Here is a 25,424-nt window from a genome sequence, read left to right on the forward strand (position 1 = left end):
TTATTTACTAACCAAATCATACACAATAATGTGTTTTATAACATCAAGTTAATGATGCGTTTACGCATTATTAATGCACAACCAATCAGCAAACAATAAACCATATATCTAGGTTTTAAGACCATATGATATTATCGTCTTGCGATCACTCGAGATAAATTCCATGAAATGATTCCAGCAAGCGTGGGTTTATTCCAATGCTCAAATCAAACTCATAAGCACTCATGAACGTTGTAGCAAACCTTTGCTATGTCTAATACATTTTAGACAATCTACACACCAATTCATGACAATCTTCATTCATACCTACTTCCAACATATGAATGACTGTGGACGGTTCGAATAATTCTTATTATTCAGGAAGTCAAAACATGCAAATTGAAACAATAGTTAAACAATTAACATAAGACAGTAACATTACTAATAAATAATACTCTTTTATTTAATCATCAAATGTTAATTACAGTTTATCTATTACACGTTTCTAAACTATCTAATCTAAACTAATATCGTCCTTCAGCCCGATGCTCCTAGCGTGCTGCAAGTGCTTAACCCTGCTCAGTCCCTTCGTAAGCAGATCTGCTGGGTTATCCTCTAACGATACCCTCTTTACTACGAGGAGTCCTTCTTCCACCCGATGTCGAATAAAGTGATATTTTCTGTCGATATGTCGAGATCTACCGTGATCCCTCGGTTCCTTGGTCAAGGCAACTGCTCCTTCATTATCACAGAAAATTTCCATGGGCTCCTTTATGGCTGGAACAACTCCAAGGTCTCCAATGAAGTTCTTCAACCATATTGCCTCCTTTGACGCTTCGCTCGCTGTAATGTACTCTGATTCGCACGTTGAATCAGCTACGGTCTCTTGCTTGGAACTTTTCCAAGTCACTGCTCCTCCATTAAGGGTAAAGACCCAGCCCGACTGCGAATGGTAGTTGTCCCTATCGGTCTGAAAACTGGCGTCACTGTACCCTCGCACCTTTAAGTCATCACTCCCACCGAGGACTAGAAACCATTCCTTAGTCCTCCGAAGGTACTTAACAATGTTCTTGACTGCGGTCCAATGTGCTTTGCCAGGGTTCCCTTGATATCTGCTGACCATGCTCAAAGCGAAGGCCACATCAGGGCGAGTACAAGTCATAGCATACATAATCGAGCCAACTGCGGAAGTGTATGGTACTCGGCTCATTTCTGCTATCTCGACTTCGGTACTTGGACTTTAAGTCTTACTCAACTTGGCATTACTTTGGATCGGTAACTCCCCCTTCTTTGAATTCTCCATATTAAAACATTTTAGTACCTTGTCCAAGTAAGTATTCTGACTAAGTCCTATTAGTCTCTTACTTCTGTCTCTCACTATCCTTATTCCCAAAATATAGGAAGCCTCTCCGAGGTCCTTCATAGCGAAGCACTTCCCGAGCCAGGACTTAACCTCCTGCAGTGTCGGGATGTCGTTTCCTATGAGTAGTATGTCATCGACATACAATACGAGGAAGCTAACTATACTCCCACTGGCTTTGACATATACACATGATTCATCCTCGCTTCGCAAGAAACCAAACTCTTTGACTTTCTCTTCGAAACAAAGATACCATCTGCGAGACGCTTGCTTAAGTCCATAAATGGACTTCTCATGCTTGCACACTCTATTGGGATGCTTCGCATTGACAAAACCCTCTGGCTGAGCCATGTAAACATCCTCAGCCAACTTCCCATTAAGGAAATTGGTTTTGACATCCATCTTCCATATCTCATAATCATGAAATATAGCAATGGCCAGCATCACTCTAATAGATTTTATCTTGGCAACCGGTGAGAAGGTTTCATCATAGTCAACTCCGGGAGTTTGAGTGAAACCCGTCGCGACCAATCGCGCCTTATATGTGTGCACATTCCAATCCATGTCGGTCTTCTTCTTGAAGATCCACTTGCACCCGACCGTCTTACGTCCGGGCACATGGTCAACCAAATTCCAAACTTGGTTGTCATACATGGACTGAATCTCGCTGTCCATGGCCTCTTTCCACTTCGCAGACTCCGGACCTGCCATGGCTTCCTTATAGTTGTTAGGTTCGTCCAGATTCACTAGTGTACTATCACTAATGAGCGTATCCCCTTCGGTAGTAATAAAACTGGGGTTGAACCCTAACTCTATCGAAACGTCTAAGAGGCAAGGACACGTCAATCGGTTCAACTGGAGTTTCCTCCTCGGGTTGAGCGCCAGCGTTAGAGGTTCCTTCATCGCTCGACTCTTGAATCTCTTCAAGATCGATTTGCCTCCCACTGTCCCCTTGGCTTATGAGTTCTCGCTCTCGGAAAACCCCTCTCCTCGCAACGAAGACAACATTGTCACTCGGTCTATAGAAGAGATATCCAAAGGATTTCTGCGGGTAGCCGATGAAAATACATCGCTCACTACGAGGTTCGAGCTTGTCGTGAGTCTCTCGTCTTAAGAAAGCCTCGCAACCCCAAACCTTGATATGTGCCAACGAGGGAGCCTTCCCTGTCCACATCTCGTGAGGTGTTTTTTCAACCTTCTTCGTAGGGACTAAGTTAAGGATATGGGCGGCAGTCTCTAAGGCATACCCCCAGAATGAGATAGGTAGTGAAGCACGACTCATCATGGAATGAACCATGTCCAACAAGGTTCAATTACGCCTCTCAGCCACACCGTTCAACTGTGGTGTCCTAGGTGGCGTCAATTACGAAACGATTTTGCATTCCTTAAGATAGTCGTGGAATTCAAGACTTAGGTACTCTCCTCCTTGATCGGATCGAAGCATCTTGATTTTCCTGCCCAACTGATTCTCCACTTCTTGTTTAAACTTTTTGAACTTTTCAAAGGTTTCTGACTTGTGCTTGATTAAGTAGATATACCCATATCTACTATAATCATCGGTAAAAGTCACGTAGAAGCGACTCGCATCCCTTGTGGTTGATCTAAAGGGCCCACACACATCGGTGTGTATGAGATTCAATAGACCCTCACCCCTCTCACAAATGCCAGTGAAGGGTGACTTGGTCATCTTTCCAAGTAAACAAGACTCGCACACGTCATCGTCCCTAAGGTCGAATGACTCCAACACTCCATCCTTTTGGAGTTGGGCTATGCGTTTCTTATTGACATGTCCAAGACGACAATGCCACAAGCATGCTTTATCCAAACCATTGGATGAATCAACACACAACACATCATTTCCTAAGTTATCTACAACCATCACAGTTTCATATATTCCATTACAAGGCAATGCTTCAAAATAAAATACACCATTAAGATAAGCATTAATAGAACCCTCTTCATTATCAAATGAATATCTAAAACCTTGTCTATATAAACCATGAAATGAAATGATGTTTCTTGCCATATCTGGCGAATAGGAACAATTGTCTAAATCTAATCCTAATCCACTACTGAGCATTAAAGAGTAAATTCTGATCTTGGTGACAGGCGACAATCTTCTATTCCCCATGATCAAAATTATCTTCCCATGCTCCACATCCCTATCTCTTCTTAGGCCCTGCAAATCAGAAAAAATGTGAAAACCACATCCTGTATCAAGTACCCAAAAAATGGAATGTGATGAATCATTAGATTTAATTGTGTAAATACATGCGTAGGACGGCTTGATCTTTCCATCCTTGATGGCCTACAGATATTCTGGGCAGCTTCTCTTCCAATACCCTATTTTGTGGCAGTAGTGGCACTCTGCCTCCTTTGGGTTAGAGTTGGGTTTAGCAGAACCAACTTTGGTTCCACTAGAAGAGGTACCATCTTGGGATTTACCCTTGTGGTGGATCTTTGAGGGAGCCTTCCTCTTCTTACCCTTCCCTTGCCCAATAGCCAAAACAGGGGCAGCGGTTGGAGTGGGAGTTGATGCAACATACTTATCCTTGAGATTGCTCTCAGCAGTCCTAAGCAAGCCTTGCAGCTTGCTCAAGGTGACCTCTTCCTTATTCATATGGTAGGTCATGCGGAACTGGTTGTAGCAGGGAGGCAGGGAGTGAAGGATGATGTCAATCGCCAGCTCTTCATCAAAGTTAACATTCAACTTTAGAAGACGATCAACATATCTCTTCATCTTTTACAGATGAGCGGTAAGGGACTCTCCACTACCCATTCAGGTAGTGATCATCGAAGTGATGATCTCATACCTCTCCTGCCTCGCACTTTGGTGGTACCGGTCCAGCAAGTCTTGATGCATCTCATAGGGATACATGTCCTCATAGGACTTTTGGAGTTAGGAAGTCATTGTCGCTAGCATGATGAAATGGACTTTCGTGGCATCACGCTCGTAGGCCTCAAAGGCAGCGATCTCTTCGGTAGTAGCAGTGTTCATGTCGATCTCCTTCAGCTCCTTATCAAGGACATACTCTTTGTCCACATAACGGGTGACCATTCTTATGTTACGGATCCAATCGTTGAAATTGTTTCCGTCGAATATCACCCTCTCACACAAGTTCATGAGTGAGAATGAGCCGGAGGAACTCGAGTCAGAAGCGTTGTTGTTGTTCATGTTCGACATCTGAAAAGGAAAAGAATGAAGTTTGATTATAAATGAATCCCTAATTAAACACCCAAATGAGAAATTAGGGCTAGGATCCAACAACATTATTCACATATTAGAAGAGGGATGCCGTAATCTAACATGCAAATAATTTGAAGGTAAGTGAATGGCGATTCACTAATTCTCCATCATAAAAAACGAAAAGAAGATTAAGTTTTAAATGTATTGAAAACTCCTAAATCTTTTTGAGATTCATTGAACTTTTCAATGGCATGTTTAAATCTCGATATGCCCCTCAAGTTTGTGACTGGGATGCCGAGGATCACAAAGCGTATGTGAATAACCATGAAAATATACATGGTGCCCTCATTGTTACAGTCACCTATTCGATGTGCCGGTTAACCACACACGCTCCATCGAACTATGACAAACATGAGTAACCCTTTGCCACATTTGCTTAGACCCAATTAGTGTGCTAGTTAACCACACACGCTCCACTAACGTCTTAGCAAGGGTACAAAGTGTAATTTCATGGAATTGCATCAATTCACTTTTCCTAAAGTAACTAAGATTGGGAATTTTTGTAAAAACATTTAGTTACTTTTATAATTCATTATACTTATTAATGAGAAAGGGTTGCCCTATCCTACCCGTTCGGCTGACGACCCTCCACCAATCAAGGAAGCGGTGGGTGAGAGTGGACACCCATTAAATGGTCATTTTATAGGCCATAACCTTATACCCCCTTAGAGATTGGCTTCGTGAATGATGCATACTAACGGTAAGACTAGCATTTTAGGTTATACATATATACATATTAATCTTATAATATTATAAAGTATAAGATTGAATTTTAAACTTGTAAAATTCTAGGGTTTGAAATTTAAAAAGTTCAAATTAAACATTTTAATCACAAAATTTAAATTTCAAAACTTGAGGACAAGTTTTTGAACTTTTCAAAACACAAAGGATCAAATAGCAAATAATTTTAAATTAAACAATTAATTTAATGATTATCTAAATTTGACCTAATCAAGATTATTTACAAGATAATTCACCAAATAAATTCAAATAATCAAATATTATTAAGTAAGGAATTTATCATTCAAATAATTGGTAATTATCTTTTGTTTTGTTAAGGATATTGACAAAAAGGTAATAAAATTCAGATTTTATTAAACTAAAACGATTTAGGTAAGTATCCTTAAGCAAAACAGCAAGAAATCCCGAAAATCCCTCTGTCTGACGCTCCGACTCGCCGAGTCCCCTTATGGACTCGTCGAGTTCATCCTACTCGTCGAGCCCACATTGGGACTCATCGAGTTCGTCAGGAAGAGAGCACAAAACTCGATTTTAAAGCTTGAAAGAATAAACAAGGCATCAATACAATAGAAACCAAGCATAGCTCTGATACCACTGATGGGTTTTACACAAAAGAACATTCCTATGTGCACATGCAAACCCTAATTATTTGGATCTAGGTTTCTCTATTGTACATGCAATTCATCCAAGATTTTAAACCCTAGATCTAGCATACATGATACAAAACCAAAGTAATTAATGAGATGTAGATGATTACCTCTTCAAGAACTCTTGATCTTTCTTCTTCCTTGAGCTTAGAGTCACAAGTGTAACTCCTCTAATGGCTTACAAACACCAACAAGCAAGAGGGTAGTACTTGAGAGAGGGAGAAGGCACACAAAGTCGGCTCTAGGGTTCTTAGAAAAGCAGTGGCCGAAAATTGCATGCATATGATCCTATTTATACTGTGGGCAGCTAGAGTTTCAGTCAAAACCCTAATGGACAGCTTAAACCCTAAGCAGCCCATGGAACCTTCTGGAATATAGGCCATGGACGAAAATATGATGGGCTCCCATCATAATTTCGTTCACCCCTTAATCCATTAGGTTTCCCAGCCCAAAATACAACTATCAAACATTTGACAGTTTAAGTCCCCTTTATTCAATTAATCTCTTTTAGTCACCAAATTAATTCCTAATTAATTTATGACTAATATTAATTAAATAATATGATTTCTCTTTTAATATATTATTCTTATAATATATTAATAAACCATAATATCTTCTCTCTCTCCATAAATCACCCTGTCAAGTTGCTATAGTGAAGGCAACCCAAAAGAACCATGCACAACCGGGTCAAGTACTTACCAAATATAGTTACGGGCTTAGACACTAATCCAACAGTTAGACCATGGGGATAGCCCATGGCATTTCAAGGAAAGGCCATGGAGTAGCCTATGGCACTTAGTTGTAAGACCCTGAGGGTAGCCCATGACATTTCAGGGAAAAGACCATGGGGTAGCCCATGGCACTTGTATGCAAGACTATGGGGATAGGCCATGACAATATATGTATGTTATGTGGTATTTTTGGGAACTCACTAAGTTTTGTGCTTACGGTTTATGTTTAAAATGTTTTTCAGGTACTTCTGGTACGAAAGGGAAAGACCCGGCATGATCGCATAGCATCCACCTCTGTTCAGTATTTTATGATTTTGGGATTGTATTACTGATAACTATTTTTCCACATTACCATACTTTGATGGTTTGAATGAATGATTGATGGTTTTAGTTGACTTAAAAATAAAAAAATGTTACTTAGTATTTTTGGGATATTACACTGTAACCATAAAATACTTATAGTCACATATTATTTTTTAAATGGTAAATATTGTTTATTTTTAAACAAAAATAATAAATTAAATCAGGACATTTAGATGCTTACGGTCACACATTTGTTTTTATTGTTTCATGACTACTGATTATTTTTAGTAACACATAAAATTGTGACAATAAAATACAAAGTCCCACATTTTTTTACCATGAATATTATTTACGTTTAGGCATACAAAACAAATCAAACTGTAGACACAAAAAGACAAAAGCTTACCGAAGTAATTGACTCGAAAATCCCCTTTGGGTTTATCTATGTAATTGCTTTTTGGTAGTTTGTTGTTAGTCTCTTCAATAAATTAAGATGGTCAAAAAAATAACAAACGAAACCGTGACAATAAAAAACTTATAGTCACACCAAATAGGGTATTATGAGTAACTGAAATAATCAGATTCATTGGTATTTCTAATAAAGTAGATGCTATCACACTTACAATCATACTTAATTCGATGGAATTATTTTCTCTTTTAACATGACGATCACTTATTTTTAGACACCCATATGAATTTAAATTGTAGCCATAAAATACTTATATTTACAAAAAGATTTTTCTTAACATTTCGCTAATAAACTCTCCCCTTTGGTTACAAAAAATAATTTTCGTGACTAAATGTTAACGCTAAGGTTTATTAATGTGAGTATATCCACCTTATGATTTAGTCACATAAAATTAGATGTCATGTGAGCTTATATGTTTTTACGTTTTTATGTCTCGGCTAGTAAGTGTTACAATATAAAGTTAGACTTTAAAAAAAAAAAAAAAAAAAAAAAAAAAATACACGTAAGAACCGATGAGATTTTGTCACAGTTATCGGTCGTGACTATTGACTAAAACTCGTTATACTTTTTATATAAATTGTGGCTAAACTAGAGTCTAGAATGCATAGATATAGTATAGAACTTGAAGAACAATTCCAGAATGTTGAACTAATTGATAGAAAGGTGCCTTGGATAGGTAGTTATTTAGTTTTAGTGACCCAAAAGATTAGAAAAATAGCTATGTAATAAATTTGTTTTTAAATGTTTTTTCTTAGTCAAAAATACTAGGTGTAAAACCTGTGTATTACACGAGTTGATTAAACAAAAGATTAAATATTAAAATATAAACGTTAAGTATTTTTTAAATAAAATTTTGAAATAATGAATGAAGAAACCTATTAATTATAATTATTATCATATTTATTACATTTAATACTTTACATATATAAATATAGAAGTATTATCTTGCCTTTTAATATAAATTGAAAAAACCAACAATTAATATGTAGATATTATTTATTTAAAAAATATAATAAAATGACAAGTGACACGTATCAAAATGAATCTTCATTTAATATAATCGATTGATTTTATTTTTGAAAACTTGATAAATTTGTTTTGAGGCGCAAAGAGGTAAAATGTATCCATACGAAAAAAAAAATCTATTGGTTTTTTATTTTGATTTTTTGAGCTTGCATGGATTTTTATGTCCACGGTTTTTTTAGATTAATGGATGAATAACTACTTTTTATTAAGTCATAAAATAGGTCTTAATTGATAAAGATACATACATTTATATTAAGTCATAAAATAATAATATTAATAAATATGATATTTTAACAATTTCTAAGATATACTAGTATATAGTATTATAAAGATGGTTTTATAAGATGGTATAATCATATACAAATTTTTAGACAAAAGAATAAGCATTAACGATATATAGTCAAAGTTTCTTCGGTCAATAAACACAATAAATCATATTACAAGTAAGACTGTAAGAAGTGTTTCCATGGTGGACCCATCCTTCTGATCTAAAGAGGATGAACCAAACCCAGAGTAAGTCAAAAATAAAAGGAAAAAAAAATCAAATTCAAATTAAATCGTGTGAAGATTGCTAACTTGAAAAAGTCCATTTCCAGATCTTGATCCGTAGATCCACCTTGCATTTAGCATCAGAAACAGTAGCAGCCACCGAAGTTGATGAATTTTTAGACTTACCGCCACCACCGTTTGGAACGAGGCTATGAATTCCTTCGCATTCAATTCGAATCCCAACTTTTTTGGTTCTAATCGATTCGATCTTCACTCTAGCTTCAGTATCAAGTAATATCTTCAATGACAATCTAGATTTCTTCTTCAGATCTGATCTGATCTGATTCACTATAGTCGATTCCAGAAGCAGAGAGTTACTGTACAATGATGAGCGTATGATGGTGATGTTATTGGGATTACTGACTAACGAATTAGTAAAGGACCCATTCGCGATTTGGGTTTCCTCTGATAAGCATGTGATGGTGATTGGATCGTAGTAAAACACTACTTTCTTATTTGGGTTTTTGGTGGAAAGGGTAAGATTGAGGTTGGATGTGAGGCGGGTTGTGTCGTCGGAGGTGGTGGTGAGGTTGAACTGGGAGATTTTGAGTGCTGTGATTGAGAATGTTGGACGATGGGGCCGGTAAAGGAGGTACAGGATGCAGCCTGTGATGGTGGCGAGGAGGAGGAGGAGGATTATGATTAAGATTGACCAGAAACAGCATAGGCAGAAGTAGCTTCGACGGCGATTGCGGTGATATATGTTAGGGTTGGGGCGGTAAGGGTGGCGATTGAGATTAGGGTTGTAGAGTTGGGGTTTGTTAGTCGGTGGTGGTGTTGGTTTAACGGCGGCTGCGCCTTTGGGCTTTGATGGAGGGTAGACAGGATCTGCCATGGTTGACAATGAGTGGGACTGTGGGAGAGTGATTGTTGCAAAGGAGTATGAAATCAAGGCAGACACATGGGATTAAGTAATTTTGAAGATTCCAAGTCATGTTTATAAAAAATGATTAAAGTTTTAAAGTACAAATCTAAAGCTCACATCCAGAATTAAAGATTTTAAACTATAAGATTTGTATGTTACTATCTTCTTTTAATTGTCAATGTGATGAAATGAAATAAGTAAATTACATTTATATTTATATTTTTATGTTTTTTGTTTTTGAGTGAATTGCACTTTTGATCTATCTCGCTTTTAATTATTTACAGGAAAAGAATAAATTAAATTTTCATTTCTTATAGTTTTTAGTTTAAGTAAATTTTACTATCGAGGTCCTTAAGTTTTTAATTATTGATAGGAAATAAGTAAATTATAGGGATAATGATTTAAAAGGGTAACATATTATTGGGTTTGTACATATTTAGTCCCTGATTTTTTTTTGTCCACATTTTCCTGTTGAACTTGTTTTTGTGTGTAATTAAATCCTTATTACAGGTTGATGTCATATTTGCTGACATGGCTGCATATGTGGACAATCATTAAAAGAAAATACTCCTACGTGGATCATCTCTGAGTTCCATCGATTATAATACGATACCTAACCCTAAATTCAATCAAAAAAACTTTCGAACCCATACCTAAAATCGAAGAAGAAGATGTCGCAAGGTTCATCTGGTTCCATCGCAAAAAAGAGGAACTTTGTGATTGTCGACTCCCAGTTCGAATATGCATATCCAAGACTAAAGACAACCCTAACAAAAAGTTCAAAGTTTGCCCCAATTCTCTGGTATGTCGATCTTGATTTCCCTATGTACATTTGATTTTCCTTCTAATAAATAAAGATATTGAGCTTCTTACCATCTTTATATTTGATTTCGAAGAAACCAGGTAAGAAGTGTAAGTATTGGGAAATGATTGATGAACCTGTGACTAGGAATCCGGATTTAGAACAAGAACTTGAAGCAGTTAAAGATGATGTTGCATATTTGAAAAAAGAAGTTCAAGAGCTGAAGAATAAAGCACATAGTTATAGGGTTGAAATCAGTTGTAATATTATCTGAAAACAGTTGAATGGAGTTTGGTATGATGTATGAATTTTCGTAGTTTGAATGTATTGAATGGTTTATATTGTATGTTGGGTTGGTATTGAATGAAATGGTCCATGGTACACATTTGAATGTAATTTACATTGAATTTGGCTGCACTTTCAACAACCAAACGACAATGACATTGATAGAAACAAATATGATCCCCAGTAGACATTTGACATATGATTCCCATTATAACAAGATTCTTAATAAACTAATGAATTGGTACCAATAAAGATTGAAAAAAGACAAAACACAATTGGCATATAATACCATATCCGATTCCATTACTAAAAGGCCATCAAAAGTTGCTAGGTTACAAGCAAGGGTAGTATTGTAAATTACATCAAAAGTTGGCCCAATTCTCAAAAGAAAGTCACTATACATAGTGTACTATTATATACTTCCAAAGAAAAAGAAAACAAATAACCCTAATCATTCTAAAGTAGCTGGGTTGTCCTCAGTCACTCCTTTGCCATCCTTTCGAAAAACCTACTTCCTGATTTGCATCTTGTTGGTTATCTCTAAAGGCTTCCTTGCTCTAACACCAAGGCTTTTAGGCACTATAACACCAAGATTCACAGGAACTTGGTTAATAGGTATTGGATTCACAGGATCTTGGTTGACAGGTACTTCATTCACAGGATCTTGATTCTCAGGATCTTGATTCACGTGCTCTTGATTCATATGGACATTCTCTTGAATCACAGGCTCTTGATTGACATGCTCTTGAGTCATAGGATCTTGATTCATATGTGTTGGAGTACTTGGAGCTGGAGTGCTTGGACCTGCTTGTGAAGGACATTTTTTTTTGCATTACTCTTCTTTCTTGGTTTACTTGGACCTGCTTCTGAAGGACCCCTCATTGGTCATGTAGCTTTGTTATGTCCAGTTTCATTACAAATTATACATCTGTGTTGAACACCTGCCATGCTTATAGTATGTCTTGTATTCCCACTGGGTTCATTTTCTGCTTTGTCTCTTTTTCTTTTCACACATGGCCTACTAGGTAACTTCCTCCTAATAGGAGGTAGTATATGGTGAACATTAGGCATGTGGGGCCACAAGTTACTATCATTCAGGGGATGTATGGTGTACTCATAGGCCCTAAGAAATGCAGATTTAGTAAACCGCTCTACAACATATTCCTCTTAATCAAGATTCAAATAAGATATGACACATATGGCATGTACACATGGAATTCCTGTCAATTGCCAACCTCTACATCCATATTCTCTCTTCTCCAGGTCAACACCATACCTTTCATTACCTTGCACAACTTCAAACTGTTTGTATCCACTAACATATGGAGCCCAGAATCTGCCATTACAAAAAGTTAGTTAACACTTGCATGTACAAAAAGTAAGTAAAACATATATGGTCACTAACCTTCTCAACTTTTTTAGTTCACCAAGCTTCTTTCTGATAGTTGTACCGATTGCCAAATTCCAGTCTAATCCTTTCCCTTTCTGCATGTACAATCTCTCCATCACAAACACCCTTATGTCCTCTAACATAGTGATCAATGGCTTCTTTCTAGCTTCTTTAATAGCAGCATTGAAGCTATCAAAAACACCATTTTCCATTGCATCACATCCCATTCCCACCTTAAGAAAAGCCTTTGACTAACAGTTGGGGTCCGTTTTAATGAGATAATCATATGCCCCTACATCAAAGTGAAAGACCCCAACACTAAAATTTCCATAAAGCCAAACATGCTACATGCATATTCATAATTATAGTTCACATTAGTGGTCTAAATACAAAAGCATGGATACAAACCAACTAACAGGGTTTTTACAAAGTTTCATAACTAGTTGTATAAATACCTAACTACCCAAGAATTTATAATACATATACATATATGTATACCAAGTACAAACGTAGTAGTGTCAACTACTCTAAGTCCTCCAACAAAGTGTATCTACTCTGGATGCTTATCACCTGAAATAGTTAAACACCGAGAGGGATAAGCGAGTATCGCTTAGTGAGTTCAAAAATAGATACAATATAATGCTATGCCATATACATAACAATATGACAGGAACAAAAAGAAATAAAGGACAACAAAGGCTTATTTGTGTATCAAATGAAGGGCTTTCTAGATCAATCAACGGTTAGATTCAAGGGATTACAATCAATGAGACACAATAATTTAGGATCATAAACATCATAAATTCTAGCCCAAGTGGCACATAGAACACAATTCCTTTTTATCATGTTGCTAGAATATATAGGCTTTCAGCCCTACCTAGCCCGAAGCCAATACCAAAGTTATACGAGTCATGCTCTACATGGCCAAAGACACAAAGCCAATACCAAAGTGATACGAGTCATGCTCTACATGGCCACAGGCATCAAAATCCAATATCAATTAATAACCACTTAGATTAATAACAGAAGAAAGCACATCGCACATATAACACATAACATACAATTGTCCCTATATTGAACTCACTGTGCTGTAACCGAATGTTGCGATAGAATTCTGAATTCTGATGAAATTACACCATCCCCACGTCTCTAAAACCTGCAATTATACCCCTGGAGTTCATATTTCAAATTTCATAAGCAATTACTCAACTAATCTCAAGTTATGTTGTTTTCAATTTAGAAATTTTAGTAGTTGTTCTTTGTATAGCTGTCACTTCCAACCCTGTTTTCCTCTTCTTAAATATCAAAATAACTAATAAATTATAAATATTAACAAAATAAACTCTTATATATTTCTAATGCCACTGACCTCACATTTTAATAATTTTTCTATAATTTACTATGAATTTTACAACACAGTATCCCAAAGCTGTCAAAATTCAGCCTTACTGCACTTCACATATAGTTGTTTTCACCCAACTTAAGTCTGGAATTAGATTTTGGTGTTAAAACAAAAATCAAAGTATACATTCTTATATTTCAAGGGATATATAGCACATATCCATACGATTTTTCTATAATTTTTGGTGATTTTTAGAAAAACTGGACAATCATACCCTTTATGATTTCATTTTACCCTTTACATGGTCAAACCTCATGATCAATATCTCTAAGTTCTTGTTTTACAATGATAACACTGAATAATTTAGTAATCCATGCTAATTAAATTATAAACCATGGGTTTCATTACTAATTTTCAGTAATTACTCTTAAACCATGATTAATTCTCAAGTTTACATGTAGTTACTTGATTTCCATTTAAGATTCTAGGTTAATAACATAAACTCTGAAATCCGCAAATTCACAGTCCTTTTAAAAATTTTATTTATGCCTATATAAAAATCAAAGTATCCTTTTTGAAGAATAATATTGCAGGATTTGTTCCCAGAAAACATGATAATGATATTATTAAAGCATTTAAGAAGAAATGTATTTTTTATTCAAAACATTAGGATGTTATCGTCAATACAGAAACATAAGCATAAACAGACCTTACATTCATTACACTAATGATTTACATCTCCTTTTATCTCTCAGGGTAATGTATCTTTGTATCGAAACCTATGATATAAATAAACTAAGTGGGTCAGGCTGGGAAACATGGTGAGTACATAGGGTTTTCAACCCACAATAATATACTTATTATGTTTAATTATCAAACAATTAACCCAATTACCCATCCCCATTATCTTCTTTATTTTTAAGTATCTTCCCTAAGAATAATCTATTCCTCAATATTTATTCCTAAGGAATAGGCACGAAGTCCATCGCTGCCAGGATTTATCTAACATGCACTAAGTCCATAGTTGCAGATGTTGTCTATTAGGCACTAAGTCCATAGCTGCCAATATTCATCTATAGGGCACTTAATCCATAGCTGCCAACGTTCATCTGTAAGGCACTAAGTCCATAGTTGCCAGGGATTTTAGTGTACATCTGATGAACACTTCGTTCATAAACACCTACATGTTGCGAGCCTGCTAGCGTTCCACTAGACTGTCTAGAATAGTCAGTGGTTGTCATCTATACTCTACTAGATGACATCATCGTTAAGGTCAAGGCTTCTCATCATCTTATACCTCTCAACTTCTATATCATCTTTCATCTCTCATTTTTTTACATCCTCTTTCATCTACCCATTTTTACCCAATATATTTATAGGTATAAAAATCCATATACAGTTTTAAATAAAAAAAAAACATATATAAATCGTTCATCTAGCATAGATATCAAAAACATAGATAATATGCAAACATTGCACATAATTTATATTAAATACTTCATATCTATGTGTAAGATGAAAGTAAATATGCACTCACTTGTTAAAGTAACAACTCGTAATTCGGGCAGCGCTTCGCTTCTAACAATTTTATTTTCATTTGTCGAAACCTAGTATCATTAATACTAGATTTTAGTCTAATATTTATTGCGACTAATTATTAGTATAGATTTATCTTTAACTCAAACTCTACTTTCATGATATATCAAGTAAAGAACAACCAGGTAGGATCATATCGGAGGTAGGGTCCGTTTGGTATACGAAGTATACTTTGGAAAGCCCACTTTAAATGCCTCATTAAATCACAGCCTAGACATCATCCCCGTCAGTAGATCAATCAGTATAACGACTTGGAATCACTGATAAATCTTGTTTATAGGTTCATAATAATGATAATGAGCTTAAACATAAGTTATACTTAAAGTAGGGTAAACATAACTCACTTTCAAGGGGGTTTAGCGAGGAACCGAGCTCTGCGCGAGCAGAACTTCTGAGCTGAAAGCTCTTCTTCTCGGAGCCTTCTGGCGCTTCGGGACTCGCTACTAACTCCTAAGAAGGGCTAGAGAAAAGCCTTGAGGCTTTGGGGAGGTTTGGAGAGAAGTTGAGAGAAGGTGTGAGGAAATGAGGTGATTTGCGCCGATATTTATAGGCTGGAAATTAAGCAGCACTCCATGTTACTGATCCCAACATGTGGTGTTGGGGTGCCAGGTGTCACCATCTGGTGGCAAGGCGTGGGGGAAGAAGCAGTGGCTCAGATCGCGCCACGTGGCACTCGCTGGTCACTTCAAAAACTAATTATCTTCTAAAATTCGTAACTTTCGCATACGAGCTCCGTTTTTTACGTTCTTTATATCCACACGTAGGTATCGATGGGATCTAAAACTTTCGGTTAGACTCCGTCGGCTAATTTTGAATTTATTTTTAAGTTATATTTTAATAGGCTTAGGCAGTTAAAGTCCGTTAAAAATTCATAACTTTGTCATCCGATGTCCGTTTTCGGCTGTGTTTATATAGCTGAGCTCTTATTAACGAGATCTTCAATTCTCGTTTAGGTTGTGCCGGATAAAAATCGATCGATCTAAAACGCAATTTCCGGGCTGTATACTGTTATGTAAAATTTTAGAAAAATCATAACTTCTTCAAACGAAGTCAGATTTGGATGTTCTCTATATGCATGCTCTCGTTTTAACATGTAGTATGACTTTCGTTTAGATCACTAAGGCTAAAAAGTAGTTTATCAAAAATTCACTTTTACGATACGCGACGTTGTGTCGGTTTTGTCGTAAAACTTCGACGGATCAAAACTTCTTCGTTATAAGTCGGATTCAAGCGTTCCTTATATGTACGGAATCCTTGTGACACATACTATAATTTGGTCAAGATTAATTATTCTAAATAATCTTCTATCAAAAAGTCTTTTTTAACACTTATTATCTCTAAATTGATTAGTCCGAATCTGTCGGTCTCCTCCTTAGGATGATTACATCCCGGAATCATCAACGAAATAGGGCTTGTATAATGACTCCATACGTTATCTCTTCATCCTGGGTAATAATAGTAACTCTTATGTTCCTTCAAATGAGTATCTAACTCTTGGACTTCTTGATTGCAGGCGGTGCTCCACCTTGCACCCGTTCTTCATACTATGTTGGACTTTTAATTGTAACCTTCGAGTTACAAAGTCGATACTTATAGGAGACTCCTGCTCCTTCTTAAAAAAAATTAACTTAAGATAATTTCTTTACTTCAATTACCGTAACAGACCGATGGGTCATGTTCTAATGACCTCTCATCGTATGATGCAACTCTTAGACTCAGATCTTTCTGAGTTAGATTCCAGATTGGAAGATACCTTCCTTCATGTTCTAATGTGATATAATCATATTATAGCATGTTGCACTTCTAGCTACAAGCTTCTGAATTTAACAATGATTGCGATACTTCTATTGATCGCTTCGATTATCTTTTACTTCAATCTTTTGTCTTAAGTCGGATGTTACATCGAACTTGGTCCTCTGAACCATGAAGAATACATAATTTAGTCGGACTCGTTTGATATGACCACTACGGTTGGAATGACAATCATCTTCTTAGTCATTACCGAAACGATAGTAATGACAGACATGAACAAAACATAATAAGTTACTAGTGCCTTGGTAACCTTGTGACTTTTCCTGATCCAAGTGCGAGTCATGTGCTTCTGGTAGTATAGGCCTCTACTACCTTTCACACCTACTCATACTTGTCCTAAGTAATGTATCGCAGTTCTCCAAGTCACCATACAAGAATTTCGCGTAGTCATTTAATACATCGGGTAACATAACTAAGGTTTATATTATTTTTTTGAAACAATTACATAGGTATTCAAGTTCACCCCTACATTATGCCTCTTATATTAGGCTACACCACATGATACTATCTATATAGCTACTTCATATCCCGATCTTCGGATATATAGATCCTCACTCCCGATCCCTTGCATTATCACCTGCTTCATCAAGGATCACATGGAATTCTCTTGCCTTTGGCTTTGGTGGCGCATTCGGTCTTGCTGCTTCATTTTTCTTTGGGCAGTCCCTAGAAATATGCCTTTCTTCATTACATCCGTAACACACCCTTTTGTTGAATGTACACTCATTGGCGTAATGCCCAGTCTTTCCACACTTGAAACAAGTCACCTCCTCGCCATATTTTCCAAAGTGTTTCTTTTTGCACTTCTCACACCATTTTGCTTCACATCCTCCTCCTCCTCCTCCTCCTACAGACTTTGAGAACATGTTGTTCTTGTTGGACCTTGAAGATCCCTCAAATTTCCTCTTCTCGCCAACTTCAACCTTGTTGTTGGTTCTGCCTTTGATCATTTCTTCGACAGACTTAGCAACCCAGATGGCTGCCTCAAGAGTAGGTGTCTGGCGTACTGGCACAGTGTACTCCCATGGTATTCCATTTGTATACTTATCAATTTTTGTTAGCTCGGCAGGGACGATGCACAATGCAAACTCCATCTTGTTTGGGAAGGCATTGGTATACTCATCAATGTACATGTTCCCCTTTTTCAACGTCATAAACTGGTTCTCCAGCTCTAGCATGTTTTGGGCTGAGTAGAACTTGCGTTTAAAGTGTACCAAGAATTCTGCCCATGTCAGTTGTAGTGGCTCATTGGGGCTTATGATCTTTCCCAAAGTGTTCCACCAACGAACAGCCCCGCCCGTAAATTGGCGCACAACATAAGTGGTTTGTAGCTTGCCCTTGCAACCACTTGTTATGAAAGCTAGCTCCATTTCAGAGATCCAGTCCATAAATCCGATTGGATCTTCTTTCCTAGTGAAAGTTGATGGCTTGCAAGTCGTGAAGTCGTTATACTTGCATCCGTTCCTTTCAATTCTTTCATCCTGGTTATTTATTCTAACTACTGGTTCGGATTTACTAACGGTTCTGCTATAGTTTCCTTCTTCTGACTGTCCCTCATTCAGTTACGGTTGCACAACTGGTACAGTAGGTTCATCCCTATTTTGTTGAAGTAGACGCCTTGTCTCTTCCATCTGACGATCCAACATCATCTACATCATTGCTTGTACTCCTACAATCGTGATTGGCTCGGGCGGAGCTGCTACTTCTGGTGCACGCTCAATCACTTGTGGCTCAGGCTATGGATTACCGCTTCCCAATCTGCTTCGAGTTCTCACCATGTCGACCTATACACCAAATCAGACGTTCGGTGTGCAGTGACGAGAATTAAGATAGGGAAAGCTTTATTTACGATAGACATATAAATCTCCTTATCACTCCGAAAATTTACATGCCAGTTCTAATACCATAATTAAACGTTTAGAAATCTGAACACATAAAATTTCCAGATCTGGTCGGCAATAGATCATAGATTCGATCACCTAATAGCATCATAAATCATATAAGGCTATAACATAAATAATTTAGCACATAAAAGCAATTTAGGCATCTAATCCTAAAGTAAGCTAGTGCTTGTGTCAATTCAGGCGTACTACCTAAAATATAATAGACACACTCCTCATGATCATCGCATAACATTCTAAGTTTAAATCTAGAAATAAATCCTAACTCCTAGTTCGCTTAAACTAATGTTCTGATACCAACTGTGACATCCCCAAATTCACTGTCATTTTAAAAACTTTATTTATACTTATTTAAAAATCAGAGTATCCTTTTTGAAGAATAATATTGCGGAATTTGTTCCCAGAAAACATGATAATGATATTATCAAAGCATTTCCGAAGAAATGTATTTTTTTTATTTAAAACATTGGGATGTCATCGTCAATACAGAAACATAAACATAAACAAACCTTACATTCATTTACACTAATGATTTACATCTCCTTTAATCTCTCAATGTAATGTATCTTCGTATCGACACCTATGATATAAATAACTGAATGGGTCAGGTTGGGAAACCCGGTGAATACATAGGGTTTTAAACCCACCATAATATAATTATTATGTTTAATCATCAAACAATTAACCCAATTACCCATCCCCATTATCTTCTTTATTCTTAAGTATTTTCCCTAAGAATCATCTATTCCTCAATATTTATTCCTAAGGATTGTCCTAAGGAATAGACACGAATTCCATAGCTACCGATTTTATCTATTAGGCACTAAGTCCATAGCTGCCAATATTCATCTATAAGGCACTAAATCCATAGCTGCGAACGTTCATTTGTAAGGCACTAAGTCCATAGCTGCCAGGGGTTCTAGAGTACGTCTGATGAACACTTCGTTCACAAACACCTATAGGTTGCGAGACTGCTAGCGTTCCGCTGGATTGTCTAGAATAGTATGTGGTTGTCATCTATACTCTGTTAGATGACATCATCGTTAAGGTCAAGGCTTCTCATCATCTTACACCTCTCAACTTCTATATCATCTTTTATCTCTCATCTTTTACATCCTCTTTCATCTACCCATTTTTACCCAATATATTTATAGGTATAAAAATACATATACAGTTTTAAATCAAAAAAACATGTATAAATCGTTCATCTAGCATAGATATCAAAAACACAGATAATATGCACACATAGCACGTAATTTATATTAAATACTTCATATCTATGTGTAAGATGAAAGTAACTATAAACTAACTTGTTAAAGTAATGACTTGTAATTCGGGCAGCGCTTCGCTTCTAACAATTTTATTTTCATTCGTCGAAACCTAGTATCATTATTACTAGATTTTAGTATAATATTTATTGCGACTAATTATTAGTCTAGATTTATCATTAACTCAAAGTCTACTTTCATGGTATATCAAGTAAGGAATAACCAGGTAGGATCATATCGGATGTAGGGTCCGTTTGGTATACGAAGTATACTGTTTGGAAAACCCACTTTAAACACCTCACTACTGTTTGGAAACCCCACTTTAAACACCTCACTAAATCACAGCCTAGACATCATCCCCGTAAGTAGATCAATCAGTATAACGACTTGGAATCACTGATAAATCTTGTTTATAGGCTCATAATAATGATAATGCTTAAGCATAAGTTATACTTAAAGGCTTGAGGTGAGGTGATTTATGCCTCTATTTATAGGCTTGAAATCAAGCAACATTGTGTGTTACTGAGCCCAACACGTCGTGTTGGGATGCCAGGTGTCACCATTTGGTGGCAAAGCGTGGGGAAGAAGCAGTGGCTCAGATCGCGCCACGTGTCACTCGCTGGTCACTCCAAAAACTAATTATCTTCTAAAAACCGTAACTTTCGCATACGAGCTCTGTTTTTTAGGTTCTTTATATCCACACGTAGGTATCGACGGGATCTACAACTTTCTCTTAGACTTCGTCAGCTAATTTTGACTTTATTTTTAAATTTATATTTTAACAGACTTAGGCAGTTAAATTCCGTTAAATATTCATAACTTTGTCATCCGACATCCGTTTTCGGCTGTCTATATATCGTTGAAATCCTATTAACGAGATCTTCAATTCTCGTTTAGGTTGTGTCAGCTAAAAATCGATCGATCTAAAATTCGATTTTCGGGTTGTATACTATTATGCAAAATCATAGAAAAATCGTAACTTCCTCAAACGAAGTCAGATTTGGACGTTCTCTATATGCACGTTGTCGGTTTAATGTATACTACGACTTTTGTTTAGAGCACTAAGGGTAAAAAGTAGTTTTTCAAAAATTCACTTTTTACGATACGCGGCGTTGTGCTGGTTTTGTCGTAAAACTTCGACGGGTCATAACTTCTTCGTTATAAATCAGTTTTCAACGTTCTTTATCTGTACGTAATCCTTGTGACATATACTATACTTTGGTCAAGATTAATTATTCTGAATAATCTTATATCAAGAGGTCATTTTTAATGTTTATTGTCTCTAAATTGATTAGTACGAATCTGCGAGCGTTACATAAACTCATGCCTAATCCCATGAAATCAGTGGTAAATCCACTTTTACCAAACCCCAATCTCTTCATAACCCATTAATTACAAAGGTTAATCCAAAAATTAAGAGTTCATACCTTGATTACTAAGTTTGATACTTCAAAACCACACCAAATCTTGATTTAATCTTCAAAACTTGTTCAAGATTGATCATGTAGGTGAAAATCTCCCATAGTGATGGTGAGGAACTAAAAATGGCAGAAAAATAAGTCAAATTCGTATTTTAATGGGTAAAAACCCGAGTTGGGTCGGGTTTTACTCGGTTTGGGTACCCGTTTTACCCCTAAACACTAAAAATTTCATAATTTTTCGCTCGGAACTCCGTTTTCGATGAGGTTTTCTCCTATACGTTTCTAACGAGATAATTTTCAACTTCCAATAAAAATATACCAGAAAAGATATTCCAATAAAAGCAGTTTTACATATTTCCAACTTAGACGTTATACTTTCATTAATTCTGATAGTTGACTTTTTGATCGGAATCACATAAGACTTCCCCATCACTTCCAATACCTTCCAAATGATTCTAAACTTAGTTTAACTTCAAATCTTATAGAACTATTTTGTTAGAACTCAACGCTCAAAACCATATCGAAAAATGGTGTTTTTAACTCATATAATTCTATTCCATTATAACTACCTACTTTAAACGTTTAAAACCACATAATATCTAATAATATTCATTTTTAAACTAACAAGCATATGAAACATGATAATTAAACAAGGTTAGTAAAGTGTATGTTACAAATACCTCCTCATTTTGAGGATTTCATCGCCGAAATCATGACGTTTTAAACAAATGGGGATGTTTCTCTCTTATCTCGTTCTTATTTTCCCAAGTAAAATTTGGGCCTTGATGATGTTTCCACTTGACAAGCACCAAATCCACTTCTTTATTACGCAAATCAACCGTTCTCTTATTTATAATCTCTTTGGGTTCTTCTACATATCTTAATTTATCATCCAGTTTCACATCGGATAACGGAACCGATTCATCATATATGCTAAATCATTTACGCAGATAACTCACATGAAACACATCATGGATACCTGCCAGATTTTCAGGTAATTCCTAACGATATGCTTGCTTACCAATTCTCTGGATGATTTTGAAAGGGCCAACAAATCTAAGACTCAATTTTCCTTTCTTCCCAAATTGAATAATGCCTTTCCATGGGGATACCTTCAGCATTACAAAACCACCCGCCTGGAATTCTATGGGTCTTCTCCACTTTTCTGCATAGGACTTTTGTCGATCCTGGGTTGCTTTCATTCTTTCTCGTACAATTTGAATCTTATCAGTGGTGTCTTGAATCATTTTAGGCCCACCAAGGATTTTCTATCCTACATCACGCCAACATAATGGAGTATGACATTTACGCCCATACAATGGTTCATATGTTGGCATTTTAATTGAAGTGTGGTAGTTGTTATTATATTAAAATTCAATAGAGATAAGTATTTGTCCCAATTACCACCAAACTCCAAGACACATGCACGAAGCATATCTTCCACTATTTGGATTGTTCAGTCTGACCATCTGTTTGGGGATGATAAGTTGTGTTGAGAGTAACACGGGATCCCAATTCACGTTGCATACTCTCCCAAAAATGAGAAGTGATGTGAGTATCACGATCTAAAATAATCTTTAGTGGCACACCATGTCTGAAAATCATTTCGTCCAAGTACACTTGTGCGTATTTCTCCATTGGATCTGTTTAATGCATGGCAAGAAAATGTGCACTCTTAGTCAGCCGGTTGCAATTACCCAAATGCCATCATTCTGTCTTGCAGTCTTTGGCAATTTGGTAATAAAATCCATGGACAACTCTCACCATTTCCACAAGGGGACAATAATACCTTCTGGACTTTCGTATGGCTTTTGGTGGTCCGCTTTGACTTGTAAGCATACTATACATTCCTGGACATATCTTCCAATGTCTCTCTTTAATCCAGGCCACCAATAATCAGCCCGTACATCATAATACATTTTACTAGTACCTGGATGTATTGATAGTTTAGACTTATTGGCTTCATCTAAAATCTTCTGTCTCAATCCACCAATCGTTGGAATGCATAGCTGATTCTTAAATACTTTCAGTCCACGTGGATCATCAAGTAAAATATTAGAATAATGTACCATCCATTCATTCTTCATATTTTCGGGCTTTAAGGCCTCTACTTGCCATTTTTCTAGATCATCAAGAATAGTGAACTTTACTGTAGTGTGAGTAATAACATAACACACACTAGTATGATTAACCTTTCTGCTAAGTGCATCTGCAACTACATTAGCCTTTCCATGATGATACAAGATTTCACAGTCATAATCTTTGATCAGCTCCATGGCCCGTTGTTGTCTCATAATTAAAGTTTGCTGACTGAATATATATTTGAGACTTTTGTGGTCGATAAACAATTGGCATTTTGTACCATAAAGATAATGCCTCCAAAGTTTTAGGGAAAATACCACTGCAGCGAGCTCGAGGTCATGAGTGGGATAGTTCTTTTCATAATCTTTCACATGGCCAAGAAATTGAACTTGGTGAAACCATAATTCAAATTTTGAGAATTTAGCATATAGCTTCTCCTTTCGCAGAAGCTCTAACATTTCATGAATATGAATGGCATGATCAACTTCAGATATGGAATAAATTAGAATATCATCAATGAATACCATGACAGATTTATCAAGCATTGGACGGCATAACCAATTCATCATATCCATGAATATAGCGGAAGCATTTGTCAAACCGAAATGGCATGGCAAGGAATTCAAAATGCCCATATCGAGTACGGAAAGCAGTCTTTGGTACATCCTGCTCCTCTACTTTCAACTGATGATATCCAGACCTCAAATCAATCTTCGAGAAGTAGCTAGCACCCTAAAGTTGATCAAACAGCTCATCTATGCGAGGTATTGGGTACTTGTTTTTGATAGTTACCTTATTTAGCTCGCGGTAATCAATACACATTCACATCGACCCGTCCTTTTTCTTGACAAACAATACTGGAGCACCCCAAGGAGAGGTACTCAGTTGGGTAAAGCCCTTGTCAAGTAATTCCTGCAGTTGAATCATTATTTCCTTCATCTCAGCTGGTGCAAGACGATAAAGAGTCTTTGCAATCGGAGCAGCACCTGACATAAGGTCAATTTAGAATTCTACTCGCCTATCCGGGGGAAGTCCAGGCAAATCATCAGGGAATACATCAGGATATTCATTAACAATGGGAACGTCATTTACAGTTTTCTTCCCTTCTTTTGAGATATCAATTGTGTATGCCAGATAAGTAGAACACCCCTTCGATATAAATTTACGAGCTTTTAGGAAAGAGATTATTTTTAAGATTTTAAGTCTTTGTTCACCGTAGACATAAATAGGATCCTCCCCTTCGATAGGAATGCGTACCATGTTTTCATAACACAAGAGTTCTGCACGGTTCTTTGACAACCAATCCATGTCGAGAATGATATCAAAGTTAGGTAGGGAGATTAGAATCAGGTTGGCAAGAAAATTATAACCTTCAATTTCTATGACACAATCTCTATAGACTTTATCAGTAAGTAATGATACACTTCCCGTGGTATCTACATGAAATGGTTAGGCGAGTGCATAGCAAGCAATTTGAAAAGAACGTGAAAATTCATGACACACAAAAGAATCTGAGGCACCAGAATCAAATAAGATGTGAGCACGTCTAGAATTGACGAGAAATATACTAGTCACAATATTCGGATCCTCGTGTGCCTCCTCTGGGGT

General features: G+C 36.6%; 1 protein-coding gene across 1 annotated transcript; it reads right to left on the minus strand.

The window, feature by feature from the left end:
* Nucleotides 1-8,900: 8,900 nt before the first annotated feature.
* Nucleotides 8,901-9,969, minus strand: LOC145111718 (NDR1/HIN1-like protein 13). Its single transcript, XM_079047971.1, has one exon. The coding sequence runs from the start codon at nucleotides 9,885-9,887 to the stop codon at nucleotides 9,075-9,077; it is 813 nt and encodes a 270-aa protein (XP_078904097.1). The 5' UTR covers nucleotides 9,888-9,969; the 3' UTR covers nucleotides 8,901-9,074.
* Nucleotides 9,970-25,424: the final 15,455 nt, after the last annotated feature.

This window comes from Lactuca virosa, chromosome 5, assembly GCF_052849685.1.
Source record: "Lactuca virosa cultivar CGN04683 chromosome 5, Lactuca_virosa_CGN04683_v6, whole genome shotgun sequence".
Taxonomy (NCBI): Eukaryota; Viridiplantae; Streptophyta; class Magnoliopsida; order Asterales; family Asteraceae; genus Lactuca; species Lactuca virosa.

Bases quoted from the DNA above. Each gene is read 5' to 3' on its own strand.
- LOC145111718 (XM_079047971.1), bottom strand. From the start codon at position 9,887: ATGGCAGATCCTGTCTACCCTCCATCAAAGCCCAAAGGCGCAGCCGCC.